Source organism: Podarcis erhardii (assembly GCF_964252035.2).
Source record: "Podarcis erhardii genome assembly, chromosome: 3".
Classification (NCBI taxonomy): domain Eukaryota; kingdom Metazoa; phylum Chordata; class Lepidosauria; order Squamata; family Lacertidae; genus Podarcis; species Podarcis erhardii.
Genome location: NC_138507.1, coordinates 62,294,264 through 62,322,056, shown reverse-complemented (window position 1 = coordinate 62,322,056; position 27,793 = coordinate 62,294,264). Strand labels below are relative to the sequence as shown.

General features: G+C 43.8%; 1 protein-coding gene across 1 annotated transcript; it reads right to left on the bottom strand.

The window, feature by feature from the left end:
* Positions 1 to 773: 773 nt before the first annotated feature.
* TNFAIP3 (TNF alpha induced protein 3) lies at positions 774 to 23,643 on the bottom strand. The gene is made up of 9 exons (XM_081855285.1): positions 23,186 to 23,643; positions 16,836 to 17,148; positions 8,863 to 9,053; positions 7,732 to 7,879; positions 7,088 to 7,258; positions 6,349 to 6,529; positions 4,604 to 5,532; positions 2,841 to 3,070; positions 774 to 1,801 (listed from the first exon to the last, which is right to left on the bottom strand). Exons 2-9 carry the CDS (start codon positions 17,131 to 17,133, stop codon positions 1,517 to 1,519), a joined length of 2,433 nt encoding a protein of 810 aa, XP_081711411.1. The 5' UTR covers positions 17,134 to 17,148; positions 23,186 to 23,643; the 3' UTR covers positions 774 to 1,516.
* Positions 23,644 to 27,793: the final 4,150 nt, after the last annotated feature.

Here is a 27,793-nt window from a genome sequence, read left to right as displayed (position 1 = left end):
TTCTAGACTGTGGAGCTTCAGGTGCCATTTTATTTAGTGCCTAACTCGTGCAGATCTGATAGTGGCTTTGTGATAATGGCAAGGAGAAATTCTCCAATTGAAAAGCTGGTCCCAAACACTATGGAAATCAACGGGGTTTCTGCAGAAGCAGCACTTTTCAAACTGCACTCCATCCATTCCCTTTAGATGGGATTCACTCACAGGTCTTTTGCAGCACCAATCAGGGAAGGAGAAAAGGGAGCAGCTGAGCCCGGCTCTTCTGCCAGCTCCTGCTCCACATGAGAATGCAGGAGCTCAAATAAAGCCTCATTTCCCACTCGGTTCTGTAGAGATTTGGATGGCTTGGTTCCCATTTGAATCTAAAATGCACTACCAGGCAAGTGGAGCAAGCGGCTAAGTGGGCCCCTGGTATGTTCTCTTTGGCAGAGAAAAAGGGACATACACTGGTCACAGCAGGCACTGCAACTCCTCCACTGTTTAACTTCACCACTGTAGGCGCCCTCTTGCATTGTCCCCCAAGACAGACAGATGCCAGCCACAGTTTGCATGGAGCACAGGGTCTTAACGTGCCTAACAGAACAATCCCAACCATGTCCACCTGGAAGCACGTTTGAAGAAATTCCGTGGGACTTGCTCCCAGGTAAGTGGGGTTAGGATTGCACCCTTGAGCATCTTCATTATGCTTTCATTATGATTCCAGCCTAAGCCCTGTCCTATGCCAGCAAGTATGTATGAACAGCATGTATTTAGGGGAACTTTTCATATCGGAACTTTTCATATCGGCAGGGTTAGTAGCAAACAAGCAAACACAGATTATGAAATGGAGAAACAGTGGCCAACGGGTCCAAGTTGTTGATGATAACTGCTGTTTTACATGCATGAAACTCTGGTTAAGAACAAAGAGAGAAAGAACAAAACCAGTTTCTTTAAAATAATTTTTTTAAGCCAAACAATCAAGTTTTAAAGGCTTCTACCATGACTTGCTAATAACCTTGTTTCATTCATGGCTTCCAGCAGACTCTGTTTGGTAGAGAGATGAGCATTTTCAAGGACAACAAGCCCCAGGTTGTGTGGTAGTTGCAGTGCAGGAAACCCTTCATCTCAGGCAGGTTTCCTTGGATTTTGAACGCTTAGTATTCAGACAGTGTGCAAGAGAAGTATCAGCAGAAAGAAGGGTGCAAGAAACACAGTCTATTCATTTCTTATGGTTGCGTATTAGCATAGAACAAAGTCAGAGTACTGAGAAAGGAGTTTGTAGTCAAGTATTTGGCATAAGCATCCTGCATCTGCAAACTGTGTTTCTGTCCCAGGATACAGAATTCCGGAGAGCATATTGTTCTTTTTGCATTTGTACGTACACGCACAAGCAGGTGTACATGTACAATTCAGCTTATTGTTTTCGCCACAAAGTCACGTGTACTTTTTCCACAGACTGTGAATGAGACTGGGTTGAGTGTTTTGGAGGTTAGCACCATTTTCCTTTCACAAGGTAAAAGCCGGCGTTTATTTTCTCTTGCTAGCCATAGATCTGCTTGAACTGGAAGCACTCGTTGCAGTAGCCGTTGCACTTGTTATTGCCATAGTGGTCGCAGGCAGGGGCTCGGCAGCGCTCCTTGGGGAGCTCAGTTGCTGGAGGGTCCCCCCGAGCTCCCCCCAACTGGGCCTGCTGACCAACGTGTAGGCACTCCGGACACAGTTCCCCGTTCCTGGAAGCTAAGTTGTTCCTACAAGAAGCTGTGGCACACTTGTGCTTCTGAGAGCTTGGGAATGTCTGGCGTAAATCTCTGTGTTGTCCTGTTCGCTAAAAACAATGGAGAACATTGTCAGGTCTAATTGTAACAGTCACAGCCTTTATATGAGCTTTAGTTACTTTTATTCATGTCATATTATTGACCAGAAGTTCCCAAAGGTGAAAACCAAAACGAAAACAAGCAGTGGTGGGCTTTTTAAGTTAGAAAACAATCATGCTGCTTCTGTGCAAGCGCCTTGGATAAGACACTGACACAGGCTGCATGAGAAGTGGCTTGCAGAGTGGATCACTGTAGCAGGTGAATCACTGTGGCTTACAGGAAAGAGGGCAGGACACAAGCCCATTGCTCCTGCTAGTGCATTTGCACTGCGCTGACCTCTTCACCTCCTCTCCCTTCCCCATAAGAAACAGAGATGCACCAGCTGGGAAGCAAATGCAGCAGTAAATCTCCACCTGGTAATCTGCTTCTGGCTTGCATAGAACTAGTAGACTGCTCCCTTCTAGTTACAAAAGGAAAACTATTACAAGTATGTGACACTTTCTTGACAATTCTGATGGTTGCAAATGAAGAATGGATGAAAGAATAATTGCCCAGTGACTTGGGCTAGGTCTTCTAAAAGAGTTTGGTGTTAGGCTAATCTAAAAACTCAGGTTTTCCAGTTTTGGTACAGGCCAGATTTCTCTCTCCCTCTCCCACCCACCCCTCTCTCACACACGATACAGATTATGTACGTTTTCCATTCCACTGTATTGTGACAGAGCAGCACCAGCACTAGGGTAATTTCTGAGATGTTAATATCAACAGGAGTTAACACTTCCGAGAACAGCTACAGAAATAACCCCCAGTTCTTCTATATGCTTTGGATGTAGCATTCTTCTGGTTAGATAATAAAAGCAGGTTTTAATTTTTTATTGTTATTCAGGAGCCTCTATCTATCATCTCTAGAATCCTAGGCAATAAACTACTAACATAAAGGGATGATAATGGGAGTGTATTTTCCCTTCTTCTTAAAATGGACTCATAAAGACTTTTCTAGGAAGAAAGGCAAAAATTTAAATCGGGGAGAAAGATTTCGTTATGTTGACTGACCTCTGATTGTTTCACTAGCTGGTCTTCGGTTCTTCTGGCTTCACGCAGCCGCTTGCTCTGTGCTTTTATAAAGCATTTCTGGCAGTAGCCCTCGAGCATCGTGCTCCCGATTGTCCCACACTCTCGACCCAGGCAGGAAACGGTGTTCTGGTACACAGTAGCTGAGGCTCCCGAGCGCCCTGAGGCAGGAGAAGTCCGCTGAGACCTTCTGTGATGGGGCACCAAAGCATCTATGATGAGAGCAAAGGAAGAAAATGGTCACTTAGGAATGCAGGATGCTGCCATTGCTCAGTCTTTTCTACAGTGAATCTCCAGAATTTCAGACAGGGGACATTCCCAAACTTACCTGGAGATGCCAGGGAATGAACCTGTGACCCACTGAAGAATGATGACGGGTCCATTAGGGTGAACAGGGTACTGCCCCACCATTCTCAGTCAATCACAGCCAGCCCCAACCAGCCTGCCTTCCTAGTTCCAACCAGTCCAGGGTGTGGCCCTGGCTGTCAGCTTCCACCTCCTTTGTCCCGGTACTGCCACTGTAGAACTCAGAAGGGATGGCATGGAGGCAAAACTAGAAGTAGCTTGCTCTGCCTCTCATTAGCTCTGCCTCCACCTATTGTGGTCAACATCTGCCACTGAGCTGTGACTTCAGCAACCAAACTTTGAAAACACAGAGTGGGAAATGGGAATGTTGTCTGTGCTCCACCTTACCCATCACTTGGCTGTTACTGAATGCAATGTTACATGAACTGTAGAGGCTAAAAATGGTCCCTTTTGAGATATACTAGCAAGGATGTGTTCTTGTTTTGCAGGGGCCCCCTGTAACATGGAGCAATTTTCAGCAGGTGTGCCTTCTAGCACTGGGATACGGCAAGGGGAAAGGAGGACTGTCTGAATTTCTGCATGCCACACAATTACAACTCTAAAAACGAACTGTGTGGATTCATTTTTAAAACACTCAGTGTTACAGCATGGCCTGCAAAACACCCCAGGAACAATCCCCGGAATCTGAAGACCCCCCCCATTGACCCCTAATTGAAAACCTGGAGAGCCTCTGCCAACCAGTTAAGATAATATTGAGCTAGAGTGACCCCACAGTCTGACTTCATATATGTTCAAGCAAGTTATTCAGCTGCTCTCTTATCAGCTGCTCTAGTCTATGGCTAGAATTTTCTCCTCTTTAACCCTTACATGCCCCCCCCCAATCCAGACTAGACAATTTTTCCATTGCAGTTTAAATGGTTTGTTCAGTGAACATGTACATTTTGCCATCCTGGAGAGCTGCTTAGGAAACTATCAAATTTGTTCTATCGTGTTTCCACCCGCACCCTACAGTGAACTTTTAAATTGAATCTCTAACAGGATTTCAGAAAGGAATCTAGGGACCTTTCTGGGGACATGCCCTGGTAACTAAATGCATCCCCAATACAGCAAACCCTTGAGGTTAGGTTGCTGTTCTGCATACTTCAGCAAAACATGAAAAGTGCACTGGAATTCCTCAATATTATAAGTGACTAATGCAGCTGGAAGTAAGCTGAGCTTTTCCACTGCAGGCTTGCATTCCGTCTTGCAGTTCAGCATTACTAATGCTTTAGAATTACACTTCATCTCACTGCTTCGTTCTGTTTGCATCTTACATCTCCTTGCAAGCTGAGATTGAACAGGAGCACCTTCCGTTCCACTGCTCGCAAACACCCCTCTCCCTGCCAGCCCAAATCTCTGTAAGGGAGAAGGAGAAGAGAAGCACATTCCCTTACGCTCACCTTTGTTTTCCTGGTACTCGAAATAACACAGTGTGCAAAAGCCTTCGTTTTGAGGAGTCCCGAAAAAGCTGCAGCTGGGCTTCCTGCACTTCCTGCTTCCCTTCTTCCACTCTTCTGCTCTCTGGGGTGGAGGGTGCGGCGGTGGCAGCTCTGCTGCGCTGTTGCCGCTTGCCGTATGGCAGGCCTGCTGAAGGAGGCTCTGTGACAGATGGGTGGGGTCTGATGTGGACCTCTGATGGCCCGAAGGTGCGACACCTGAGCTGCTGGCACTTGACAAATGGTCTCTAGTCCTTTTGAAGCAAGAGCTGCACATGCCATTAAAGGTCCTATTGGCGCCCTTGAGGCAGAACATGCAGGTCACCTGGTCTGGCGGCCTCCGCTCGCCTGGGCTGTTGCAAGGGCTGAGCTCTGCAGTGTTGTTGTAGCAGCGTTCGCAGAGCCCATTGTATTGCACGTTCAGGGTGAAAGGGCAGCCGGGGGTCCTGCACTTCATGGCAGTGGTTTCGCTGTACAGAAAAAGGCTGGGGGCTGTGGGGGGTGCAGAGCGAGGCCCTGACACTAGTTCTTCAGATGTCCGTGCCGCAGGCTCGCGGTGTTCGCTCTTGGGTGAGCTGGATTTACTTGTCCGGGGCTTCTCAGACCCAGTCCGGAAGTTCTGCCTCCTCGCCTTGCTCCCTTGCTGCTTCTGCTCAAAGCACTCATGGCAGTAAGGCTGGGTGCTCACGGACATGTAGAAAGGGCAGTTGGGAGTCTCGCATTTTGCCTCCACGAGCGACAGCTGGGGCAAGTTCAGCTCCACCTGGTTCCTCTGACCCGGTTCCCTCCCAGCGGGCCGAGCGTTTTCTTGCCACTTCTTGTATTCGTGCTGCACCAGCTGGAAGTAATCTTCCACTAGGTTAATCTCTTTGGGCAAGTTTCCTTCATCCAACCTTCAAGGCAAAAAAGACAAAGGAATTGGTATCACCAGGTGGGGAAAAGGCAGCAAACCTTATACACAGTTTGGGATGACATAATAACACTGGAGAGCAAGAAGAGCTGCCATCCTACATCAGCAAGAGTGCATAATTGAAAGCAGCACAGCCTACACTTATGAAGCTGACAATGGTCTTTAACGTCTCTTTTAGCAAGATAAAGAGACACTGTCTCAGTCCTACTTACAGGACTGGGCTAGGCTGAAAGAGAACAAGCGAGCTGTAGTTTCTTTAAAATTGGCTCTCCTTCTCTCCCTGTGCAGTGCCGGATGTCCTCCCCATTAAGTGGGAAAGAACTTGACTCTCAGTTTTGACTGACAGCTATTCTGAGTGAAATCCTACACTGTGCTATTACAACTGTTCCATCTGTCCAAGCATATCAGCTTGCCAAATGGAATGATCTTCCCTTCCATCTTCCTGGGCATAGTTTTTTTGGGGGGGGTGTCTCTTGACCCCTTCCCCCAAGCCAATTTTGGGGAGCACAGGGGTAGGATGAGAGAATGCCTGCTGTGCAAATGGAAGCCCTTCATTTACCGGTTTTCTAACAGAAGCTGTTAGGATCTTTATCAGTTCTGTACGTTCCAGAGCCAGCCTGAATGTTTTTGTTTTTTGTTTTGTTCTTAAGGACATCTTGTAATTGTCCGGGATTAAATGCCACAGTAAAAGCAGAGAATGCATCCCTTGAAAAGGGCATCTGAGAGGCTGAATACATTGCCAACTTAAGAATATCTGTTATCAAGTTAAGTGCTGGACAGTGAGAAGATGAAGACTCACTTTGCAGCGTTAATGAGATGTGTTGTCCCAGAATCCCAGCCTTGCACGGGAATTTCTATCACCATCAGGTAATCTCTTAGCAGCTTTTCTTTCTCCCTTTCTTCAGAATCTGTTAGAAAGTGCACCTTCAAGTCTTCAAACCTGCCTCTTTCACAGCTGACCAATGGGACTGCCCGGATCTCTATGGAAAGGGGAAAAAAGAGGATTGTTGTGAATTAAATGGGAAAAGACAGGCACAACACAGCAGTGAGCAATATTAAGACCCTAAGGCTGATAACCGAAAACAACCACCCAGAGAGGTAGTTATGGAAATTGACTGGAATTATAAAAGAGCAAAGAAAGGGACGCAGGTGGCACTGTGGTCTAAACCACAGAGCCTAGGGCTTGCCGATCAGAAGGTTGGTGGTTCGAATCCCTGCGACGGGGTGAGCTCCCGTTGCTCGGTCCCTGCTCCTGCCAACCTAGCAGTTCGGAAGCACGTCAAAGTGCAAGTAGATAAATAGGTACCACTCCAGCAGGAAGGTAAAAAGCGTTTCCGTGTGCTGCTCTGGTTCGCCAGAAGCGGCTTAGTCATGCTGGCCACATGACCCAGAAGCTGTACGCCGGCTCCCTCGGCCAATGAAGCGAGATGAACGCCGCAACCCCAGAGTCAGTCACGACTGGACCTAATGGTCAGGGGTCCTTTACCTTTTTAAAGGGAAGCGCATAACACAATATACCGGTAATGTCTGAGACCTACCTGGGCCACTCTCTTTCAGAACAACCAGAGGGGTGAAATGCATACTGTCGTAGGCCAGGATGATGGGATATCGATAACATTCTTCTGCTGGCCAGTGGAGAGGCAAGTAAATTCCACCAACATTCAAAGGGGAGAAGCTTGAACCTGACTGCAAGCTTCTAAGCATTTTATCTGTTTCAGGAAAAGAAAAGCAAGGTTTAGTTAAACATGACTCTTGTCAGCAACAGAGCAAGGGAAACATTTCCATTTTAATTTCCAAACTATCAGAAGAATATCAATAACTCATTGTGAGGAAATATTAAAGCTGATGTAAAAACAAATAAACCCAAACCCTAAATCGCTTTCATAAGTGAGGTCATCAACACTTTTTGTGTCATAAACAGTGTTTGTGTTTTCTTAAGTTGAAAATACTGTTAACCCGGGGGTGGTGGTTGTTTCTTTCAGAGGATAATTTGTAGAAATGTAGAAATTTACAGGAAACAATCGCCACTAACAGAGATGCTCTTCATGTTATTGGTTGCCCACCTCCACTTCCATGAGACTGAAAACCTTCTGAATGCTCTTCATAGAAGCATGGGTGTCCAACACTAAAATTGGATCGCCCACTGCAAACAGTACTTCGAAAGCAAAAGACACATTCCTACCTGCGACAACTATGATTGGGCGCCGTAGGATGTTAACAAGGACAAATATGTGGATTTCTTCCAGTGAGTTATACTGAAGGCCTCTGTGGGCGACTGATGTTTCTGCAGATGCCATTTTGATGAGGTTCTCCCATTCGTCCTCCCAATTCTAATGGAGGAAAAGAAAATACATCTATTTAGCTTTGGGTTAGTATCATGCAAGTTGGGAGGCCTTGCATGCAGATTATTTTTCCTTATCCGAATACTGAGAAAGTTAATTCATACGATATGCATTCCAGATGTATAGAACCTGAAACACTAACTAATTAAGGGCACGGCTGCAGTTGATTTGATGTTGCATTCTCTCTTCTGATTTACAAATGCTCTCTTGCCTAGCAGGCAAGTGGTTACTTGCAAGCCTGCAACTTGAGGACTGTGAAGCAACGCGGTTGCTTGAAACTTATTTTCTCGATAGTTCTGTGAGTTGGAGGCACCAATGCAACTGTGTTGCACCACTCCACTCTTACCACCACCACATCCAAATAAGCATCTGTGACGGCAGTGTAAAGAGGCAGTTTCATCTTAACATGTGAAACTAGTATTGGCTGTTTCCAGGTTTATAGCCTACTTGGGCTAGCAACTAAGTAGTCTATAGCCTACTTGGGCTAGCAACTAATAGAGAGGATAATTTATCCTTTCAACCAGCAGGTTCCTGTAGAAAGAAGCAAGAGCAGAGGCCCCCACATGACGTAGATTCTTGGATGGGAAGTTATGTCTAGCTGTATGTTTCTAAAAAGCAGGATGGGTGTTTTTTGTTTTGCTTGGGTGTTAGCAGCGCCTCTTCATAACAGGAAGAGCAGAGACATGCCAACTTTTGGAGATGTGGGTGGTCCATGGAAATAACCCATCTCTGAGGAGGTTACTTGAGTTGGAAACTCCACAGTAGTGAAATGCTTCGTTAATAAATTGGGAAATCCAGTAAACTTAATGGACTAAAATGTTTTAACTAGTTGGCAGCCCTGCAATTTTACTTTCTTAAGCTCACTGCCATAATTGCCTCCCATCCTGTGTAATTATACACAGGAAGTCACGATCCGCCCAACCATACCAAGGTTTGAAACGTTATTCGCTACATAAATCAGTCCAACATACCCTGGTGTCATAGCAGAGTCCTGTTGCCACAAATTCCTGCGATTTCAGTGTTTCTCGTTGCCAACGCAGTTTAAAGTTGCGTGTGTCCACTTCCCTGAGTGCACTAAACAACGTTTTTCTCAGGACTAGGTCGACATCTTGGACGCCCCACATGTACTGGGATGCAGCATGCATCAGGCAATTCCCATCCCCTACAGAGAAATGAAATGGGTTAGTTGTTTCATACACACAAACACAAATAAATAAATAAATAAAAATAAAAGTCCAAAACATAATGGACAGCATACATATTTCAAGTTCATTAAAAATAAAATATCTGGTTCTGCACGAACCAGTAATGCTTTGGAGAAGCAATTAACGTTTCTTAGAAATCTTCCCTCAAGCAATCTATTTTTACTTTGGCTTAGTATCCTCTGAATTTTGGGAGTGTGGGGTAGTCTGTTCTCCTGCTCCCGGTCTGAGTAAGTGAACACTGACAAATAGCTGTATTTTTCTAATCCAGCATTCCCCCACCAAGTATGGTAGACATTGTGTACATGTAGAAAACAAGAACAGATCTAATGTTCTGCCTTTCTGCGCAGAAATCTTGTTGGTTTTGATCCTTAAAACACAGAGAGAGCGTCAAAATAGTGTTTATATAGTGTGGACAGCTGGTATGAATGAAAGTTGACAATCTGCCCCTCAGTGGAGAAGTGATTGAATATAAAACGCAGATGAAACTATTCATCCTATAAAAATGTCAATATAAAAATAAACTCACGCCACTTTCAGTGCACAGTTCCCATTTGTGCATGTGGATCACGCTCTTTGAGTTTAATTTTCAACCACTTCCCAATAGCTAGTATTCAAGGGTGAAAGGATATTAGAGCTTTGACTATAACTACAACGCTTAAGAAAGTCCATTTAATTAATGATACAGCTAGAGGAGATTTCCTTATTCCAATTGCTGTTTGTTGTTGTTTAGTCGTTTAGTCGTGTCCGACTCTTCGTGACCCCATGGACCAGATAACGCCAGGCAGTAAATTGCCGTTTACACTGGTTTAAGGGGAAGTACAGACTGAAAATACTCAATTCAATTGCTGATTTTACTTTATTTTTTGCTGAAAAGGCACCATTCTCTATAAAGTGTTCAGAGATGACATTAGTCAACACTATCAGCACTAGATTTTATGGGCACAGCCTTTTCCTTCCTAAACAAGCTACTGAAAATTGAGAAGCAAAAGAGAAAGTGGATTTATAAGAAATTGTTTTACTATGAATGTGGTTAGTTGGGTTGTGTCAAACATACAAGTTTCTGGCACTCATGGAGAATTCTCACAAAAATATAGCAATGCATGCAGCACTGTGTGAACTTTCTAGGCACAGATCACTCCAGCCAATTGTTTCCAGACATGGGCTTTGTGGGAGAACGCTCTCATTTGAGGAAAAATGTTGCCGGGATTGCTATAGAGCAGTGGTTTTCAACCAGTGTGCCGTGGCACCCTGGGGTGCCTTGAATGATGGCCAAGGGTGCCACAGGCAACACTGGCCTCTGTCCCTCTTTCCTTCCCTCCCTTCCTCCTCTGATGCCCCCTTGTGTTTCTGCCTCCCAAAGGCTTGCAGAGCTGTTTGTTGCAGCAGCCCTGGCTACAAGCTCCTGGTTTATCTGGGGCTGGCAAGAGGGTGTTGGTTGCCAAGAGCTGAGGTGGCCTCGGAGCAAGCAAGCAAGTGGGTGAGGGAGCCCAGCCAGCTGATCCACAAGCCCTTGCTGTTGGGAATGGACGGAAAAGTGGAAGGCCGGGCAGGCAGGCACTGAGCTGGCCTTTCTTGTGCTTGCTGTGTGTGCAAGGCCTGCCTGGGAGCTGAGTGCCCAGTGTTGAAGGGGAGCCTTTCCGCCATCCAGGTCTGGCAGTGCCCACTGCTCCTGCTGCTGCCTCCCAAGGTAAGGTGCTGGCCTCAAGTTCACCTTTGGCCAGCTTCCATTGGGCCACTAAGGCAGGGGGCATCTTCTTCCCAGGCCCCTGGGGGGCAGTGTGAGGAGACACGTCTCTCTGGGGCAGGGGCGGCGGAAGTAGCTGCCCGGAGGGCTCCCAAGAAGAGGGGAGAGGAGAGGCGACTGAGAGAACTTTCCACAAAGGAGGGTGTTTGAAAAAGGGTGACAGGCTGCCAGCTCTGCAGGCAAGGGGTGACATAACTGGGCTCCTGAGCCGCACAGTGGTGCTGCAGAAAGAATGTAGTTGGTCAAGGGAGCTGTGGACTCGAAAGGTTGAAAACCTCTGCTTTAGAGAAAGGAACTACAATAAAGCACAGGACTTTAAACTTTGCACTCTTGGGCGGAGGGAGGAAATGACTTTTGTTGAAAAATCAGTATCCCTTCCTTTCATTCTTGGCCCAGAAAAGGGGATGGATCCTGCAGCCAATTGGCTAGGAAAGGTGGAGATTGTGCTGCAGACTGCCTCCCTTAAAGGGGTTGCAGTGGGGAGAACCATTTTACCCTTGCAGTTCTACTTTCTCCCTACCAAAAACCACAAATACAGTCATACCTCGGGTTAAATGTGCTTCAGGTTGCGCGCTTTCGGGTTGCGCTCCGTGGCGACCCGGAAGTAACGGAACGCGTTGCTTCTGGGTTTTGCCACTTGCGCATGCGCAGACGGTCAAACGACGTCATGCGCATGCACAGAAGTGGCTAATCGCGACCCGAGCACGTGCAGACAAGCAGTCGCAGGTTGCGTTCACTTCTGGATGCGAACGGGGCTCCGGAACGGATCCTGTTCATATCCAGAGGTACCACTGTATCTGAAATCAAATTGTTGGGAAGACAAACTCTTCCACTAAAAGCAGCAGCGACAGATTTATGACTGTTTTGGGACAGAAGAATGTCAGGAGAATGGTGGGAGTGTCAAGCAACAGAAGGAATCCTTTGCCTGGTTTTTAACGAGACACTTGTTTTTGTCGTGGTTACACCAACGTTTCATCCCATTTTGAAAAATGGCACCAGAGGCCTAAGTAAACAGTACCCCAACCAAATCCCAGTTTCACGTTCCTGACTAGTGCTCTTTTTTGGTTTGTTAGAGCAGGATCCTTTCCTCCACTCTACCAAAATCAAGTCCCAATGTATTCTGCTGCCAGACAAAAGGAAAAAAACAAGATGGTGAGTTGTATCCAAATGTTAGTCCATCTCAGAGTAGAACCACTGAAATAAATGGGAAAGATGAAGGGCACAAGGAGAAGGGGACAACAGAGGACGAGATGATTGGATAGCGTTCTCGAAGCTACCAGCATGAGTTTGACCAAACTGCGGGAGGCAGTGGAAGACAGGAGTGCCTGGCATGCTCTGGTCCATGGGGTCACGAAGAGTCGGACACGACTAAACGACTAAACAACAACAACCTTGTTTGTATTAATTTTGATGGGTCTACTCTGAGAGAAACTTAGTTGGATACAACCTGACATCTCACCCTATTCCATGTACAGAAGCCAACCAGACTGGCAGCACCTTCAACCTGACTGGCAATATTATTTAAACCCTGCCGAGGGAAGCAGGATAGCTTTGCGGGTGCAGGACAGAGCTATGTGGCATATACACCCTCTGCCCACCCGAGTGCTAAAACAGAAGCATTTCTTATAAAGGGGTAGGTCCTCACTTAATACTACTCTTTTCTTTTTTTGCTTTAAACAGAATTATATAACACAACTCAGAAATCTGGCTTGTCTTTGCATAATCATATTTAAAACAAACAAAAAATAGATATTAAATGCAAGGGTCAAAAAAAATGCTTGCAAGGCTGATTTATAGTCTTCTGGCTTTACCAAGCATAAAAAAATATGGCATACAAGTAGGACAATTATTACATCCTGTAAAGAATTTCCCTTTGCAAAATCTAGAGCAAAGATAAGAGGGTTTTTTCCTTGTGTGCGCTTGCTTTCAGTTCTGCACACTGAACCGCCAGTTCAAAATTCCCTAAGCATTTGGAATTCCCCAGTGTTAAGCTATTTGACTAGTAGTTGAGTAACAGCTATTGTACTTCTTGTTCCGATGAAGAGACATTTGAACTGTGAAGTACACAGTGGACTTTCCAAGTAGGCGTGGCTAGGGTAAGTTGGAATGCCTATTCATTAGAGAAGCGAAATTGCTAGTCAGTAGATGTTGGAATCTTTTTAAAATGAGATGTTTCCTCCAATCTTTTACGTTAAAAATACAATCCTCAAATGTACGTCATGTTTGAAATCAAATTGCCAGAACTGTATGCAATCTTTCTACACTTTTGCTAAAATTATTTGTGATGAAATAACACATGCATTTATTTCTTGGGTCTCAAAATGGGCACAGAGCTACACCCCCTACAAATGGATCTATGATTGTAAGAACGACCAAATGCAATGCTACTGGCTATGATGAAACTGCTGTTTCTTTTCTTATTAGTTATTTTATTATTTATTTAGGGCACAAACCACCTCTTCCATGTGGAGAGAACCCTTTGTGTGCATGACAGGGGTCCCGTCTATATCATTCTACAGAGCCCTTAGCTAAAGGCCTTCTGTGTAATATGCCCACCCCACTGTCAGTCAAGTGAGGTTTCATCCAGGCTTCTAATGGGAAGCACAGGAGGGACGGGACTCAGCAGAACGCCTGTCAAGATCCATTCCATGTTTACAAAGATGCATGCATGTGCAAAGGGGATGGATCGGGTTGTTTTATTTTGCAAATTTCCTTCTTTATTCTTAGGGGAGGGGCTGAATAGGGCGTTCCTTTAAGTCTTGTGGTGGAGAAAAGGTTGGAACTGGAACTGTTCCCCGACCACCTGACAAAGTAACAAACCCATATGGGTTTGTGCTTTCCAGGATCCATTCTTAAAAATCCAGTAGTTGGGTTTAAAAACAAAACAAAACCCAAGTCCTTCTCTCTATTTCTCTACTTTGAAGTGATGCAAAGTAGAAGATCTTTCACTACTGTTACACTCTCATCTAGTAAGTGTGTAGTTTAACACACTGGCTGTGTTCACACATTGCGTGTGGATGTGTGGGCTCCTGGGGAGAAGGTGACAAAAGCTTTGCTCCTCTCTGGTCCTTTTATTGGCTACAGCTCATGAAGGAAAAGAGAGATTACCCACAAGACAGAAAGAGCAAAACTACCCAACACATTGCAGAAGCTATAGTTTGGCTTACTGCACTGTGCAAGCCGGGCCACTGAAAGAAAATGCAATAGTTCAATAGTTCACACGATCAGAACAGAATATACACATTAGAGATAAGGAAGTGTAGTCCAGGTTTTAACACGTGCTCAGAAACCTGAAACTCTGTTTCAGGGCTCTAGCGAAAGGATCTCTCATAGAGGGAAAGTAGAGGAATACCAGTATAGAACAGCAACTTGTCTACTTTTAAATAAGAGCCCATGCAAAGATGTTTGCCTTTCTTTGGATGCAAGTGAAGCATCTATAGGGACAACATGGGTGCTTGCAGACTACCTGTTTACCCAGCATTCATACTGATGTATTTGACGAAGATTAGATGACATTCAATAAATTTATTCATTTAATAAATGAGTAAATTTATATCCCACCCTTCTTCACAAAGCATCACACATGGCAAACACAGGAATAATAAAACAATTAAATTATCTAAAAAAAAAATTCCAATATGGATGCAGATGACCAACCACTCTGATTTATTTGTGGGGAGATTAGAAGACACTGCGTCAAAGCAAGTGTCGCCCCACATGTTCCAGTGCATTTTCCTGTCACTCTCCTTATCATAAAGTTTAGTCTTTTGGGGAAGTGGGTTTGTTGTGCAAGAGCTCCAAACAGCTTGAATTGCACAACCTGGATTTGCTGGGATGTGACGGAATCACACAAAAAAACAGCAATAGTCTGGAAGGGCCCCAAGTGATCCACTCCTAAAGCTCCCACAGTCCAGTGAGAGGTCCTGATCCACCATCTGAGACCTAACACTTACTCTCTTAAGCTTTTGAATGAATTGAGCGGTTTTGATTTTAACTGGTCTCAAGGTCTTGAGTTGCTGCTCTGCTCTTTCACTTGATATGATTTTATAGTCATTCTACTATAATTATCTAACTAAATTTCTACCCTACCATTTCTCCCAACGAAGCATATCAAATATTTGTATTTTATGATGTAGATATTGTATATGTTGAAAACTGTCCAGGGATTACTGTGTACTGAAGGATGGTTTATAAATCTGGCAAATAAATAAAAAGAATGCCCAGATGTTATCACTCTCATCTTCTGGGTGCATATGTGTTAAGTTTTATTTTAGTCCTGGAAACAGGAGGTGCTGTGGAGCTGCCCTCCGTGTGGTTGTGTTGCTGCTGCTTACCTGGATAGCACAGGGGTGAGGTCAGGGCTCTGTGCATGCAGCAGCACCTGCATAGTGCACCTGCATAGCGCACCTGCTGGTGCACCTGCATAGCCTGACCTTGCTGCCGCACTGCACTGTCCAGGTAGGAGGGAGCAAAACTGTTCTTGAGAGGACACCTCATTACACCACTTCCTCTTGTCTAGCAACATTTAGCCCATATTAATTTAGACAGAACAACTTGTACAATGAGGAGAATTCAGGAGATGTAAAAAGTTATGAAAGCTGTTGGTGGCTCTAGACATTGCAGGAAGTGTCAAAAAGGGGATGTGTCAGCGACGTACATCCTCTTTCCACGCTACTGATGTCATATCTGAAGCAGCAACTTGTGCTTGGGCATTCCAGATGTTCACCTAACTCATTTCTTCCCACAGAGTTGTGCTAATTGCTGCTTCAGACATCACATTGGATTTATTTATTACGTTGGAAACAGGGCCCAAGTTTAGAAACGAGCTTGGAACCCACTGAAGTGGTGGGCACCACCAGTGAAGAGATTTGTCAGTGCCCTGATCTGTAATTATTATACGGAAGTCCTATCAGGACAGGTATAAAGAAGGCACTATTCAGGATTCTGGAGACAGAGTCTTCGCCATCAATCCAAGAATTAATTTAATACCTGATTGGGCAAGAAGCATGTAATGACCCAATGCACTGCATGCCTTGAAGGCCACATTCATAGGGCACATGAAACTGGTTTCACTGTCTCTTTAATTGTGTTGAGAATTTATACCTTGCCTTTAAAGCCTTCAAGATAACTGAAATCAGGATATCTTAACAAATACAGACATACGTGAATATTTGCATTCTTATATCACAAGGCCAATGTTTTGCATGGAGTGGCTCACCATACAAAAATGGCAATTTACTCCGCACAAGGCAACAATATAGCGACCCAACTGTGTGAATGTATATCAAACAATACTTGCTATCATGTGGAGTAATTTAAAGTTACCTTTAAATTGATAAAGAGTGGGTGGGCCACTCACTGGCTCTCAAACTGACTTGAAAATTAAAATGTTCTGAAATTAGGCCCCAAATATATAGTTTTTAAAACCCTCCAAAATGAATTATGCAGCATGAACCATGTCCTGAGTAACTTGGAAGAAGGATTTCACAAATGTGTAACCTGATATACATCTAATAGTTGCATGGATAAAAGGTAACACTAAGAACCAATTGATTCCAGTTCCTGGTTCAATGAGAGCAACTCTGGAGGGTAAAAAGAAGTGTCATAAATAACAAGTGGAGGAAACACAAAAAGAGGATGTTCCAGTCATTTGTATATCCTCTTTGTATGTTTTACTGAAATATATACAATCCAGATCAGTGTCTTTTTGTTCACATTCGGCAGCATTGTTCAGAAAGTATGCAAATGCTGCCTGTGAGCCAGGAAGGTTCTTTAGGACAACAGTACGTAAGTCCATGAAGTTAACTTAATATACATCGATGCACTAGTTTGACATTAGGCAAGCATTTCACTTAAAAGAAGAGAAAAACAGCCCCTTCGTAATTTAATTTTAAATGCAATTTGAACTAAGCACACTCAAGGTCCATTGAGGTAACAAATGAAGCAGATGCTATTTCTGTCCTGCCAGAACAAGGAGAAAATAAGCCTGGCTTACCATTTGTCTTCAGGGGCACAAGTTTTTTAACTTCTCGACACCAGTTCAGTTTCTTCTGACGTTCTAGTGAGGTTTGAGTTGCTTGGTCAATAAGGGCCTTTTGAAGCATCTCCTGGAACTGTAGGCAAAATTGACACATTCTGAACATCTCTATGGTATATCTATGCATAGTCTTAAAATGCTGGATTATTCCATTGGTGCACTTGACAAGGTCTTCGGGCATTCTCTCCCTTATCTTCACAGCTTTCAGCATGTTGCTCAAGTATAAAGCTTGAGGAATGATTTGTGAGCCAGCCATTTTGCAAGAAGAAACCTAAAAGAGGAAAGAACACTAGTAAATGAAGGGTTTTTAAAATAATTATCATTAAATCCTCCTTCCCCTCCCTACCCCAAATTCGGCACAAAACACAGACCTTTTTCATAAATTACATTAAAACAGGAAGTTCAGCCTCAATAGCTTCTGTGACACAAGTGCATCAGAAACAATGAGAAGCTTCTTTGGTATGGATGTCTTAAAATTACCACTCACATTTACTACCAATTTATCAGAAATACTAATCAAACAGGCACCTGCTACTGAAAATGAAATCTGCATCAGAGGAGTGCCCTATGTTAATTCTAGAGCTAGTGAACTGCAGTGTGCCCAATGGTGCAGAACTGGAGAGCCTGGATTACTCAGCTGTAAATCTATTGAGATGACGGCAGAATTTCCTCTTAGCTCAGAATCCCCCCTGTCTGTTTCTCCATTCCATATTCCCCTTATGATCAAACTAACTAGAGCCTCTGGGTTTTTTCTGCTGGATTTTTTTCGGGGAGTGGGGGAGCTTTGCTTGTAGCACATGGCATAGGTTGGTTTCTTGAACCGTCTTACAATATACAGCATGAAACCCCACACACAATGAACTTATTTAGACGACATGGATAATTACATGTCATAGTTTAGAGAAGTAGGAAAATACCCACCTAGTACTTGAGTAACTGGTTCAAATAACCTTAAAAAATGTTCAGTCCTTCAGTTCTGAAGCACTGCATAGGCATATGGATTATTTTAGTCAAAACTGTCTTCTTTGTTCTTCAGGTTTTGGTTTTAGCCTGTCTACTATTTTGTCCTCTCTGTGGTTGTTTTTTTAAAAAATACTGTTTTCATATGACATGTAAATAATTCTAATTCACACTTATCCACACTGCCCTGGAATCTTCTAATGAAAGGTAGTTAAGAAATATTTTAAATAAATAAGCAGGTTCCTTGTTTAGGCTACTTATTTAGTCTAATAGGCCAATGATAAAGGAACCGTGAGAACTCGCATTTTAATTGGCCTTGCATTTGCTCTCAGCAGTAGCACTCAAGACTGCACAACAAATAATGCACCTAAAAGGTTGCGTTTTCACTGCTTCCCTCATTTCTCCCCTTTCTCTAGGTTTTGGAACTTTAATTTATTTATTCTCCAAGCCTGCAAAGCTTAACAGCAACAAAGGCATTTTTGCTACTAAAAACGTAGCAAAATGTATTGTTGCACACCACCCCAATCTCCGAGCGGTGTGAGATTCCATGGGTTCCAAGTGCTTATTCAGGCTTCCATTTCCTTGGAATGAGGGACAGTGGAGACTGTGGTGTCTTTATTATATATGGTTTATTACACATAAATACAAACTAAGCCTACGATGGAGGGGTTCACAGCATTAACACCTTGAAGGTCTTTCTTATTCCATAGCCACAGCCTTGGCTCCAAGTAGAAAGCAGGCACCTTCCCCTGCCCCCAAGCTTCTGCCTGCAGCCTGCTTCTAGCTCCGCTCTCTCACACATACCTCTGGCCCTTGTCCTCCTCACCAACAGCTAGGCAAGGGAGGGGAACCCACTCTTTTGCCCTCTGGCACAAAACCACTTTGTTACCCTAAGGACCCATACTTAGGGAGCTATTAACTCACCAAGAAGCTGGCTATTCCAGGATTTTCATCCTCCTGGATCCAGGAACTAGAAGGGACCCAGATATACAGCCTAACACACACACACACACACACACACACACCACCAACTCAGAACAGCATTACTTAGAAATGGTGAAAAGTTGCTTTTTTTTACTTTAAAGAAAAGCATGTATTTCAAAACAAGGTATTAAGGATAATGGGATAGAAGGCAGCTGAAGATGAACAGTACCTGCCCTAAAATGGAAAAATAGTTAAGAACTGTGCAAACTACTAATCCAAAGTCACTTGGAAGGAAATAAGATAAATGTGACTTTCTTCTGAATGAATGTGGCCAATAAGCTATTAACAAAAAAACAGGAAAAGCATCAGTAACCAATAGCTTGGGTTTGATCCAGATTCAATCATACTTAAGAGTAAACCCACTGACAGCAGACTAACCACTGATTTTAGGGGGGCTACTGTAAGTATGATCAAATCCACATCCTGCCCCATAACTATAATGCCGGTGCTAGTTCCCTTTCCACAATACTTTTTGTCCAGGAATCCTATGCACATTTAGACTCCCTGAGCTACAAACACACATTACATTTCTCTATGCATTTTGAACTGTAGAAGTGAACAGATGTGTATGCAGTTAACATGTTCAAATGAAAGATGTGATCCTGCAAGTACTTAACACAAAAGGACAATTTTGAGTCAGTAGTGTTCCTGGTAAAGTTTGTATGTGTAAAGGATGATGACATCAGTAAGGGATGCTTAGGACAAGCACTGGTTGTTTCCAGTGTTAAGTAATAATAGACTATCCAATTTGTTAAGCTCAATTAGAACACTACGTAATTAACATTCCTATTCTGCCGACAGCTGTTCTCCTCCTTAGTGCAACATGTGCTATGGATTGGAGCACGTCTGCCCATTTTGAAGTTATCCAACAATGAGGGTTATCCTGCACATGTTTACTGAGGAGTAAATCCACTGGTTTCAATGAGACTTCCTTCCAGAGACTTACCCTCAGACTCTCAGCCAATTTTACCAACTTACGTTTCACCAACTCGTCTACAGAAATCTCACTAATAGGAATGTTTTAAAACCGTTGGACAAAGAAGTTGGACTACAATAATAGCATCCCACAAGCAGAGCAGCTTTTGTTCCTAGTGGATGGCTCTGAATTAAGAAGAGGGGTGACCATTTTTCCTGAGCCCCCTTTCCCCCTGCAGCTTCCCATACCACCTTCCAGACATGGTCTCTCAACTCTTTGGAACAAAATTTGGTGGCGGCGGTGATGAAAGTGGGAAAGAGGAATTAGCTAAAATGGCCTCTCCCACTCCTACATTAGCAAATGTGTCCACTGGATCAAAAGCCAGGACTGCAAAATCCAGTTTAAGCAAGACTGTGCCTGGTCAGGCTGCCCAGTAACTCTGCGGAAGACAGTCTGAGTTCCATGGAAGAAACCAATAAACCAAACAAAAGCTGCATAGGACTGGAGCCTTCGGAAGCCATAAAACAACAACCCAACTCTATTCCTCACAGGTCATGATGCCCACAAAGTAATGTGGGCAAGTAAAGCAGGCAAAATGTTATACAGCTGGGCCGTTTACTGTGCAGCTCATAAATGGAGGCTTTGTGCACTGTCCCCACAACATTATCCTCATCAAAACACCACCCTACATTATTTCCCCATTTAATCTGGATTTTATGGAATGGAATTTTGATAACGGCAACATCATACAGATGCTGAAAAAACAAACAAAGCACCTTGCAGGTACAATAAACATGCAAAGGGCCACTGTCATTTTGAAAGGGGGCACGTTCATTTTTTGAAGCACCGGTCAATATTTCATTGCTAGGGTCCACAGTGTACAAAAAAAAAGCATTTACTGCAGAGGCTCGCAGTGGTTTTTATTAAGCGAGTCCACTAGAGAATTATATCTTTTTCTGCTGACTCCTACAATGGACCTTGAGATTGTCTGAAAGCAGTGTTAGAAACCGAGATATGAAAGCTAGAAGCTAAACGGCACCTTAAGCCTAGGTTATGGGCACAACAACATGAATGTCCAGGTGCGATTTTTTTATAGCAAGAATACAAAGCTGAAAATGAATGAACTGCAGCTAAAACATTGTGTTCATTTTTCACATAGTCAGATCAGCTGAATCAAACTTGGAGATCAAAGGGGTGTCATATGCTGCAACCAGATTGTTGCCATATCCCTCACTCACCAGCCAATCTTATCCCACATCCCGAAAGATATCCCCACCCTGTTACATCTTGCACTGAACTGTCTCAAATGTCTACAGTTCTAGCCACAAGCATTATACTCACGGACAAAGTCCTAAATGCCTACATTTTGGGGGGGGGGGTTAGTACTGTACAGAGAAAAGGTGAGTAAGAGGGGCATGATAGAGGTGTATAAAATTACGCAAGGTGTTGAGAAAGTGGCCACAGAAATTACAGACAAGGTATTGACCCCATTATTTGGATATTATTTTCTCATTGGCATCATGCAGGAGGAGACTGCTTTTCAGTACTAACTTTATATCTTGCAGTCTGGTTCCATACAAGTTTATCTGGAAGCAAGTTCCACTGATATCAATGTGACTTATGTTCAGATAAGTGTGTCTTGGATGGCAGTTTAAGGGTGTGTAATAAAGTGAATGCATATATTTGTAATGTTGGAATATTCAGATGTGACTACAAGTCCCATGTCTTGCAAATTTCTTGGGGCACTCCTGGAAACAGCTGGATGTCAATGGCACAGCGCACGTTTTGCATGCAAGAAGTCCCACATAGGGATTGGCATCTCCAGGCAGGGCTGGGAAAACTGGCTGAAACCCTGAAGAGAAGCTGCCAGTTAATGCAGAACAGCACACATGGACAACAGTGAGCTAGGAGAAAAAATGGTCTCATAATCTATGTCCTGGTAATATACATTCCTCAGGACAATCCATGTCTGACCATCTACAAGCATTTTCAAACACAGTTAGAGAAAAGTACAGTGGTACCTCGGGTTAAGAACTTAGTTCATTTTGGAGGTCTGTTCCTGAAACTGTTCTTAACCTGAAACACCACTTTAGCTAATGGGGCCTCGCGCTGCCGCCGCTGTGCGATTTCTGTTCTCTTCCTGAAGCAAAGTTCTTAACCCGAGGTACTATTTCTGGGTTAGCGGAGTCTGTAACCTGAACCGTCTGTAACCTGTAACCCGAGGTACCACTGTACTATGCTCCACGTCGAGTCCTTGATATGAAAGTGAAACGGCATCCCTAACACCCATGGCTGGGGACCCATTAACATAAAATTCATTAGCTAGGACTAATTAGTGCAGGGTCCGGTCTGTATCTGGGTTGAAAGTTCCACTCTCTTTATCTAAAGTTTGGAGATTCATGAATGTAATTCCTGTTGGGAAGCGCTAAAAAATAATTTGCTCAAGCGAGGGGGTTGGTTATTGCTTTAAATAGCCAAAGTAATAAACAAAAATCCTGAAAATGCAATCTTATGCACGTTTTCAACACAAATAATTTGGCGATTCCCTTGTAACTATGTTCAGGATTACAGCCTGGAGATGTTACAAAAAATTCTGGATTAGTATGAATGGTGCTCATGTTCTTCCTCAATGTCCCTTTTTTGTGGTGTAATAAATAATCATTAGAATTAATTAGCTAATGGTTTTACTTCGAAAATGCACATACTGCAGTGTCCAAAGACTTGCATAAGCTAAGTCTTTGCTTTAAAAATGGGAAATAATGCATATTTCATAACTGTTTGTATGAGTTGTCATGCAGTTATGTAATTTTATGCAACAAACAAGTATTACTTGAATGCGTCTAGCACTTGCTGCAAGGGCATACTTGTGCCAGGGTTCAAGCCCAGAAGTTGCTTTCAGTACTGAACTTCTAGAATAGGTAAAGTAATAAAGTCTCTGAGCTTGTGTAGATTACAGAGCGAGGAAAGCGCTAGGATACCACTTTAAACAGTCATGGTTTCCCCCAAAGAATTCTGGGAGCTGAAGTTTAAGGGAGCTGAGAGTTGTTAAGAGACCCTCTCTATTCCCCCCACAGAAGTACAATTCACAGAGTAGTTTAACCATCAATTCGTCTTCACAGGAAACTCTACAGCATTTTTTTTAAAATGGAAACACACAAGCAATAACCGAAACTACCGAAGCATCCTCAGAACTAACCTGCTCGCTGTTTGCGCCTAACTGGAGCAAACTAACTAAGAACTCCTTCTCTTTTGGATGCTATACACATTTCGCATTAAACAGAAACGCAACCCAGGATCGGGGTGGGGGAAGGAAAGAGATGCGCATCTCTCCAGCAGCATCTCCATAAATGCAAGCAAAAATAGACACCCCCCCCCCCGCCCAGGCTGGCTCGTCGTCCTCACCGACCCCGCGAACAACCCCACAAACTGCAAAGCAAAAATGACTTACTTGGCGAGCTGGGGGCTGGGGGGAGGCAGTGACCCTCGAATGACTCCGCCAGTAAATCCTTCTCAGCACAAACGAGCCGGACTTGGAGAGATGCGGCTCGGGGGAGCCATGAATCCCGTCCCTTTCCCCGCGATGAAGCTTCAGGATCTCTGCTGGCCTGGTCCGAGGGTGCTGCCTGGTCCAGAGGCGCCTTTGTCAGCTGCCCCCTCACCCTCCTCCTGCTCCTGCTGCTGCTACAGTTGTTGTTTTTGCTTTGGCCGCCGCCTCCCGCCGTCTGCGTGTGGTTCTTTCTTTCCGCTGTTTTACTATGCGGAGCAAAACACACACACACACACACACACACACAGAGTGTGGATGCGGGGATTTCCACGGCCGAGGGACTTTCCGACATGTGACACCAGCTGCCTGCCTGCCAGAACAACAGCTGCTTCCAGGGCGAAGGGAAGCGACCGGCGCGCTGCAGGCAGAGCCCCTCCAGGGGGCGCCCCGAGAGCAAGCGACGCCTGAGGAGGAGCACGTACAAGCACGTGACTTCCTCCCCGGCCTGCGTCTCTGTCAGCGCACGCGCACGGATGACCTTCGCAAATTCCCCGCCCATTTTGTCCTTTTTCTTTTGCGTTTCTCAGGCTGGGGTTGTCCCGCATGAATCACCTTGGGCTTCCCCTCCTACCCGCGTTAATCCTTTTTTTTATTTTTTTACTTCCGTTCAGTATTTTAATCTGTTTAATTTTTTTCCCCATCCCCCTCCGCCACGTCCCAACTTTCTTCGTATTTTTCTTGATCCGAAATTGCATTCACACAACCGAAGTAATATTCATAATGAAGCGTTCTGTTACTAGGTATTCCAATAGGGTGTATGTATGATATATTGCATACTGTATAATACACGCACACATATATATCACAACTTAGAACGTGATAAATTTGTGAGCCACAGTCCACTTCGTCAGATGTATGAAGTGATAATCCTGAATTAGCAAGTGGAAGGAATTTAGAAGGGTGAAGTCAGAAGAAAATGAAATGCAAAAAAGAGCAGGCAGTGAGGATGCATTTAATTTCCTTCTGATCACACTTTTACGGCCTCAAACTGCATGTTTGTGTATGTGTTGTATATACACACTTAGGCATCTGATGAAATGGTGAGCTGCGGTGAAAGTTTATGCTATAATAAATTCATTATTCTAAGGTGCCACAAGACTATCCTGGCAATCATAACCTAAATAAAGCATACATTTATGCCGCTACTGCACCACAGCCACGCTTGCACATTTCAGAGCTCTCAGAATGGTAGCATATGGGATTTTTATTTGTATTTTTTTCTTGGCAGTGAAAGAGATCTCTGTGAATACAAGATTCATTGCAAGATTCAAGGACCTGTTCTTTATATATTTTCAGGATTAAAGTAACAGAACGGCAGCATGTTTTAAAGGCAGCATGAGTTCCATTTTAAAAGCCAGAACAGTTGTGAACACCGGACAGTGAGCCTTTAAAAAGGAAGCAAAGAAATGCACACTACTGTATTGGCATGCAAACCTGGTCCTTTGGCCCATTTAAATGTTCATCACAATTGCCACTCAGTATAGCCAAGGCTGTGTTCTCACCCCAACTCTCTTTGGAATATTCTCCCTAGTGCTCTCATATGCCTTCAACTCGACTAAGTACATCCATTCAAGGAGCAACAGGGGTTTGTTCACCCTGGCTCACCTCTGCAAAATGAAGGTCTACCAGCCTTGCGTGTTGAGCATGCTACTTTATGGAAGTGAGTCACGGGCAACTTACAACCACCAGGAGCGACGTCTTAATGCCTTCCACATGTGCTGTGTCAGGAAGAGTTTGAGCATCACATGGCAGGACACAGTCTCAAACAAAGATGTGCTCTCCCAAACCCACATCCCCAGCATGTTCCCACTCCTGTCTCAGCGACGTCTATGCTGGCTTAGTCATGCCCACAGAATGGAAGAAGGCAGGGTCCCCGAGGTCACACTCTATGGGGAGGTGGCTTCAGGAACTAGGCCCATTGGCAGACTGCATTACAAATATGTCTGCAAACAAGATATGAAAGTTGGTAACATCAACTCCGCCATGTGGAAATCCCTTGCAGACAACCGCGGCACCTGGAGACAGACAGTCAGGTTGTGTATCCACAGCAGTGATCAGAGGAGGAATGACCGTTGGGAGGAGCACAGAGAGAAGAAACATTGTGGTGAATCTGCAGCAGCACAAATAGATGCCTTCATCTGTCCCAGCTGCAACAAAACATGTCTATCCCGTATCAGTTTCTACAACAACAGCAGGCACTATAACTCTCCAACGGTTTGATTTCATCCTCAAAGGCGCATTCCTCCATTGAGACAGATGGATGCCAACCAACATAGCTAGTGAATTAGCTAGCAGTACAAACCCTCCAAGTGTCCCTATTTTCTAGGGATGTCCCTGATTTAGAGAAGCCGTCCAGGTTTCTGATTTGATCCTGAAATGTCCCGCTTTTCCTTAGGATGTTCCTATTTTCATTGGAGAAATGTTGGAGGTTATGGAATTATCTGACCCCCCAAACCGTCTGAAGGCAATCCTATATAGGGAAGGTTTTTTAATCTTTAAAACTTTTTATGTTTTTATATATGTTGGAAGCCACCCAGAGTGGCTGAGGCAACCTAGTAAGATGTGTGGGGTATAAATACTGTAGTAAAATTATCATTATGTTATGGGACGTCCCTATTTTCATCGGAGAAATGTTGGAAGGTATGGCAATATAAATCCAGTACAGAAAATAGAAGTATGGGGTCAATGTTAGGTTTTCAACATTGCAATGTTGAAAACATCACGGTTTGACAATAAACCGTGATGTTGAAAAAAGTTGCTTTGGCCCCAGTTGGCGATGCGCCGGGTGAAACTGTCTCGTTACCTGCTTAGGCTGTAACTTTGCTGTCTAAAGCAGCATTTTTATATATTCTGTCACTCCTGTTTTATATAATAAACCAAGCTTTCTTTATTTCTTTGTGTGTGAGCTTCTTGTGGGCATAAGATTAAGGGTTAACACTCATCCATAAAAGCACTCCAGCAAAAGATCCTAAACCCCACAGCAGTGTGTACAGTAGATACATGAGGGCTGGCTGTGCACATGTGAGTCCAGTTACACACTTGTAACATGGATGTAGTTGTGAAATTAGCACATGCAATCTTTGAACATTGCACCATACACATGTGACTTATGACACAGCCACAGCATTCACAATGGAGGTTTCCTGGTCCCTTTTTATTTCTGGAGGGTATGAGAAATGAAGGCGGCAAATGTATCAGAAAGGAAATGACTTTGTATGCAGTCAAGAGGAAAGGTTAAATCTGGCCAGGTGAAGCTATTACTGAATGCCTGGATAACGCTTAAAATGAGATGTCATTATACAAATTGCAAATCATGAATCTACAGGGTTTACAGACTTGCACAACTACATTCTAAAGCCTCAATACATTGAAAGGTGAACATGTACATTACCATTTATAGTGAGGATTCATGTATTTATTTTTACAGTAGAACGGCTTATAGGATGATGACTAGACTTGTTATTGTTAGAGCCAGGCACGTTTGATACTGACTTGTTAGAGCAAAACAGCCCTGTTCATCAAATGCTATCAAAAATAATTCAAGAGGCAGGATAGATTATTAGGCTGTTAGTCATATAATAAAAGTAATAGACATTAATAAGAACTTTTCTCATAAGGAAAGCAGTGTAGTATAGTAGTTAGAGTTCTGGATAAAGGAGAGAAGGATTCAAAGCCATATAAGTCATGAAACTTACTGCATGACCTTGGGTCAGTTACTGTCTTTGAGCTTGACCTACCTTACAGGGCTGTTTTGAGGATAAAAATAGGTTGGACTCTCCTGAGTCCTATGAAGGAAAAGTGGGACAGAAATGAAAAGTGATAATAACAATTCATGTTTAATTAGAATAATAAACATACTTAATTAGAATGAATTTATGGTAATGCCTCCCCCGAATCCTTATAGCGTCACATATTTTGATGTGAGTCAGAATGCATGCCGTTATCTATGTCCTGCACATCTGGATTGAGATTGAGATGAACATCCTTTGCATGTGCTGGACCGTGAGATTATATCTCAGCATCATTGCATTATGAGTATTTACTCACTAAAACTGTTTAAATTATAGTTAGATGTAATTCACCATAAATTATATTGTGATTCAGTAATCAAATATATTTCTTATGTCACACTCACAAATGTTTCTTTATCAGAGGCAGAGTGGTGTAGTGGTTAGGGTGTCAGACTCAGTCGTCCTGGGAGACCAGGGTTCAGATCTCCACTCAGCCATGAAGCTCGCTGAGTGATCTGAGGCCTGTTCTCACTCTCAGTAGCCTACTGCATAGGATTGTAGTGAGAATAAAATGGGGAGTAGCAGTACTATGGATACCACCTTGAGCTCCTTTTTTGCATTGTGTGTGTGCAATGTTCTCTCTCTCTCTCTCTCTCTCTGCTTTAGGGATGACTGATTCTTCCCTGTTTTACTGCATTGGACTTGAATCTGCAACCTCAGGATATTGCCAAAGCTACCATGTACAAATGTAGTTGAACAGGCAGTATGAACAAGACAG

Bases quoted from the DNA above. Each gene is read 5' to 3' on its own strand.
- TNFAIP3 (XM_081855285.1), bottom strand. From the start codon at position 17,133: ATGGCTGGCTCACAAATCATTCCTCAAGCTTTATACTTGAGCAACATG. The intron at 7,880-8,862 runs GTATGTTGGACT...TTCCTCCATTAG, and splicing joins GACTCTGCTATGACACCAGG to AATTGGGAGGACGAATGGGA. The intron at 3,071-4,603 runs GTGAGCGTAAGG...CTCTCATCATAG, and splicing joins CGAGTACCAGGAAAACAAAG to ATGCTTTGGTGCCCCATCAC.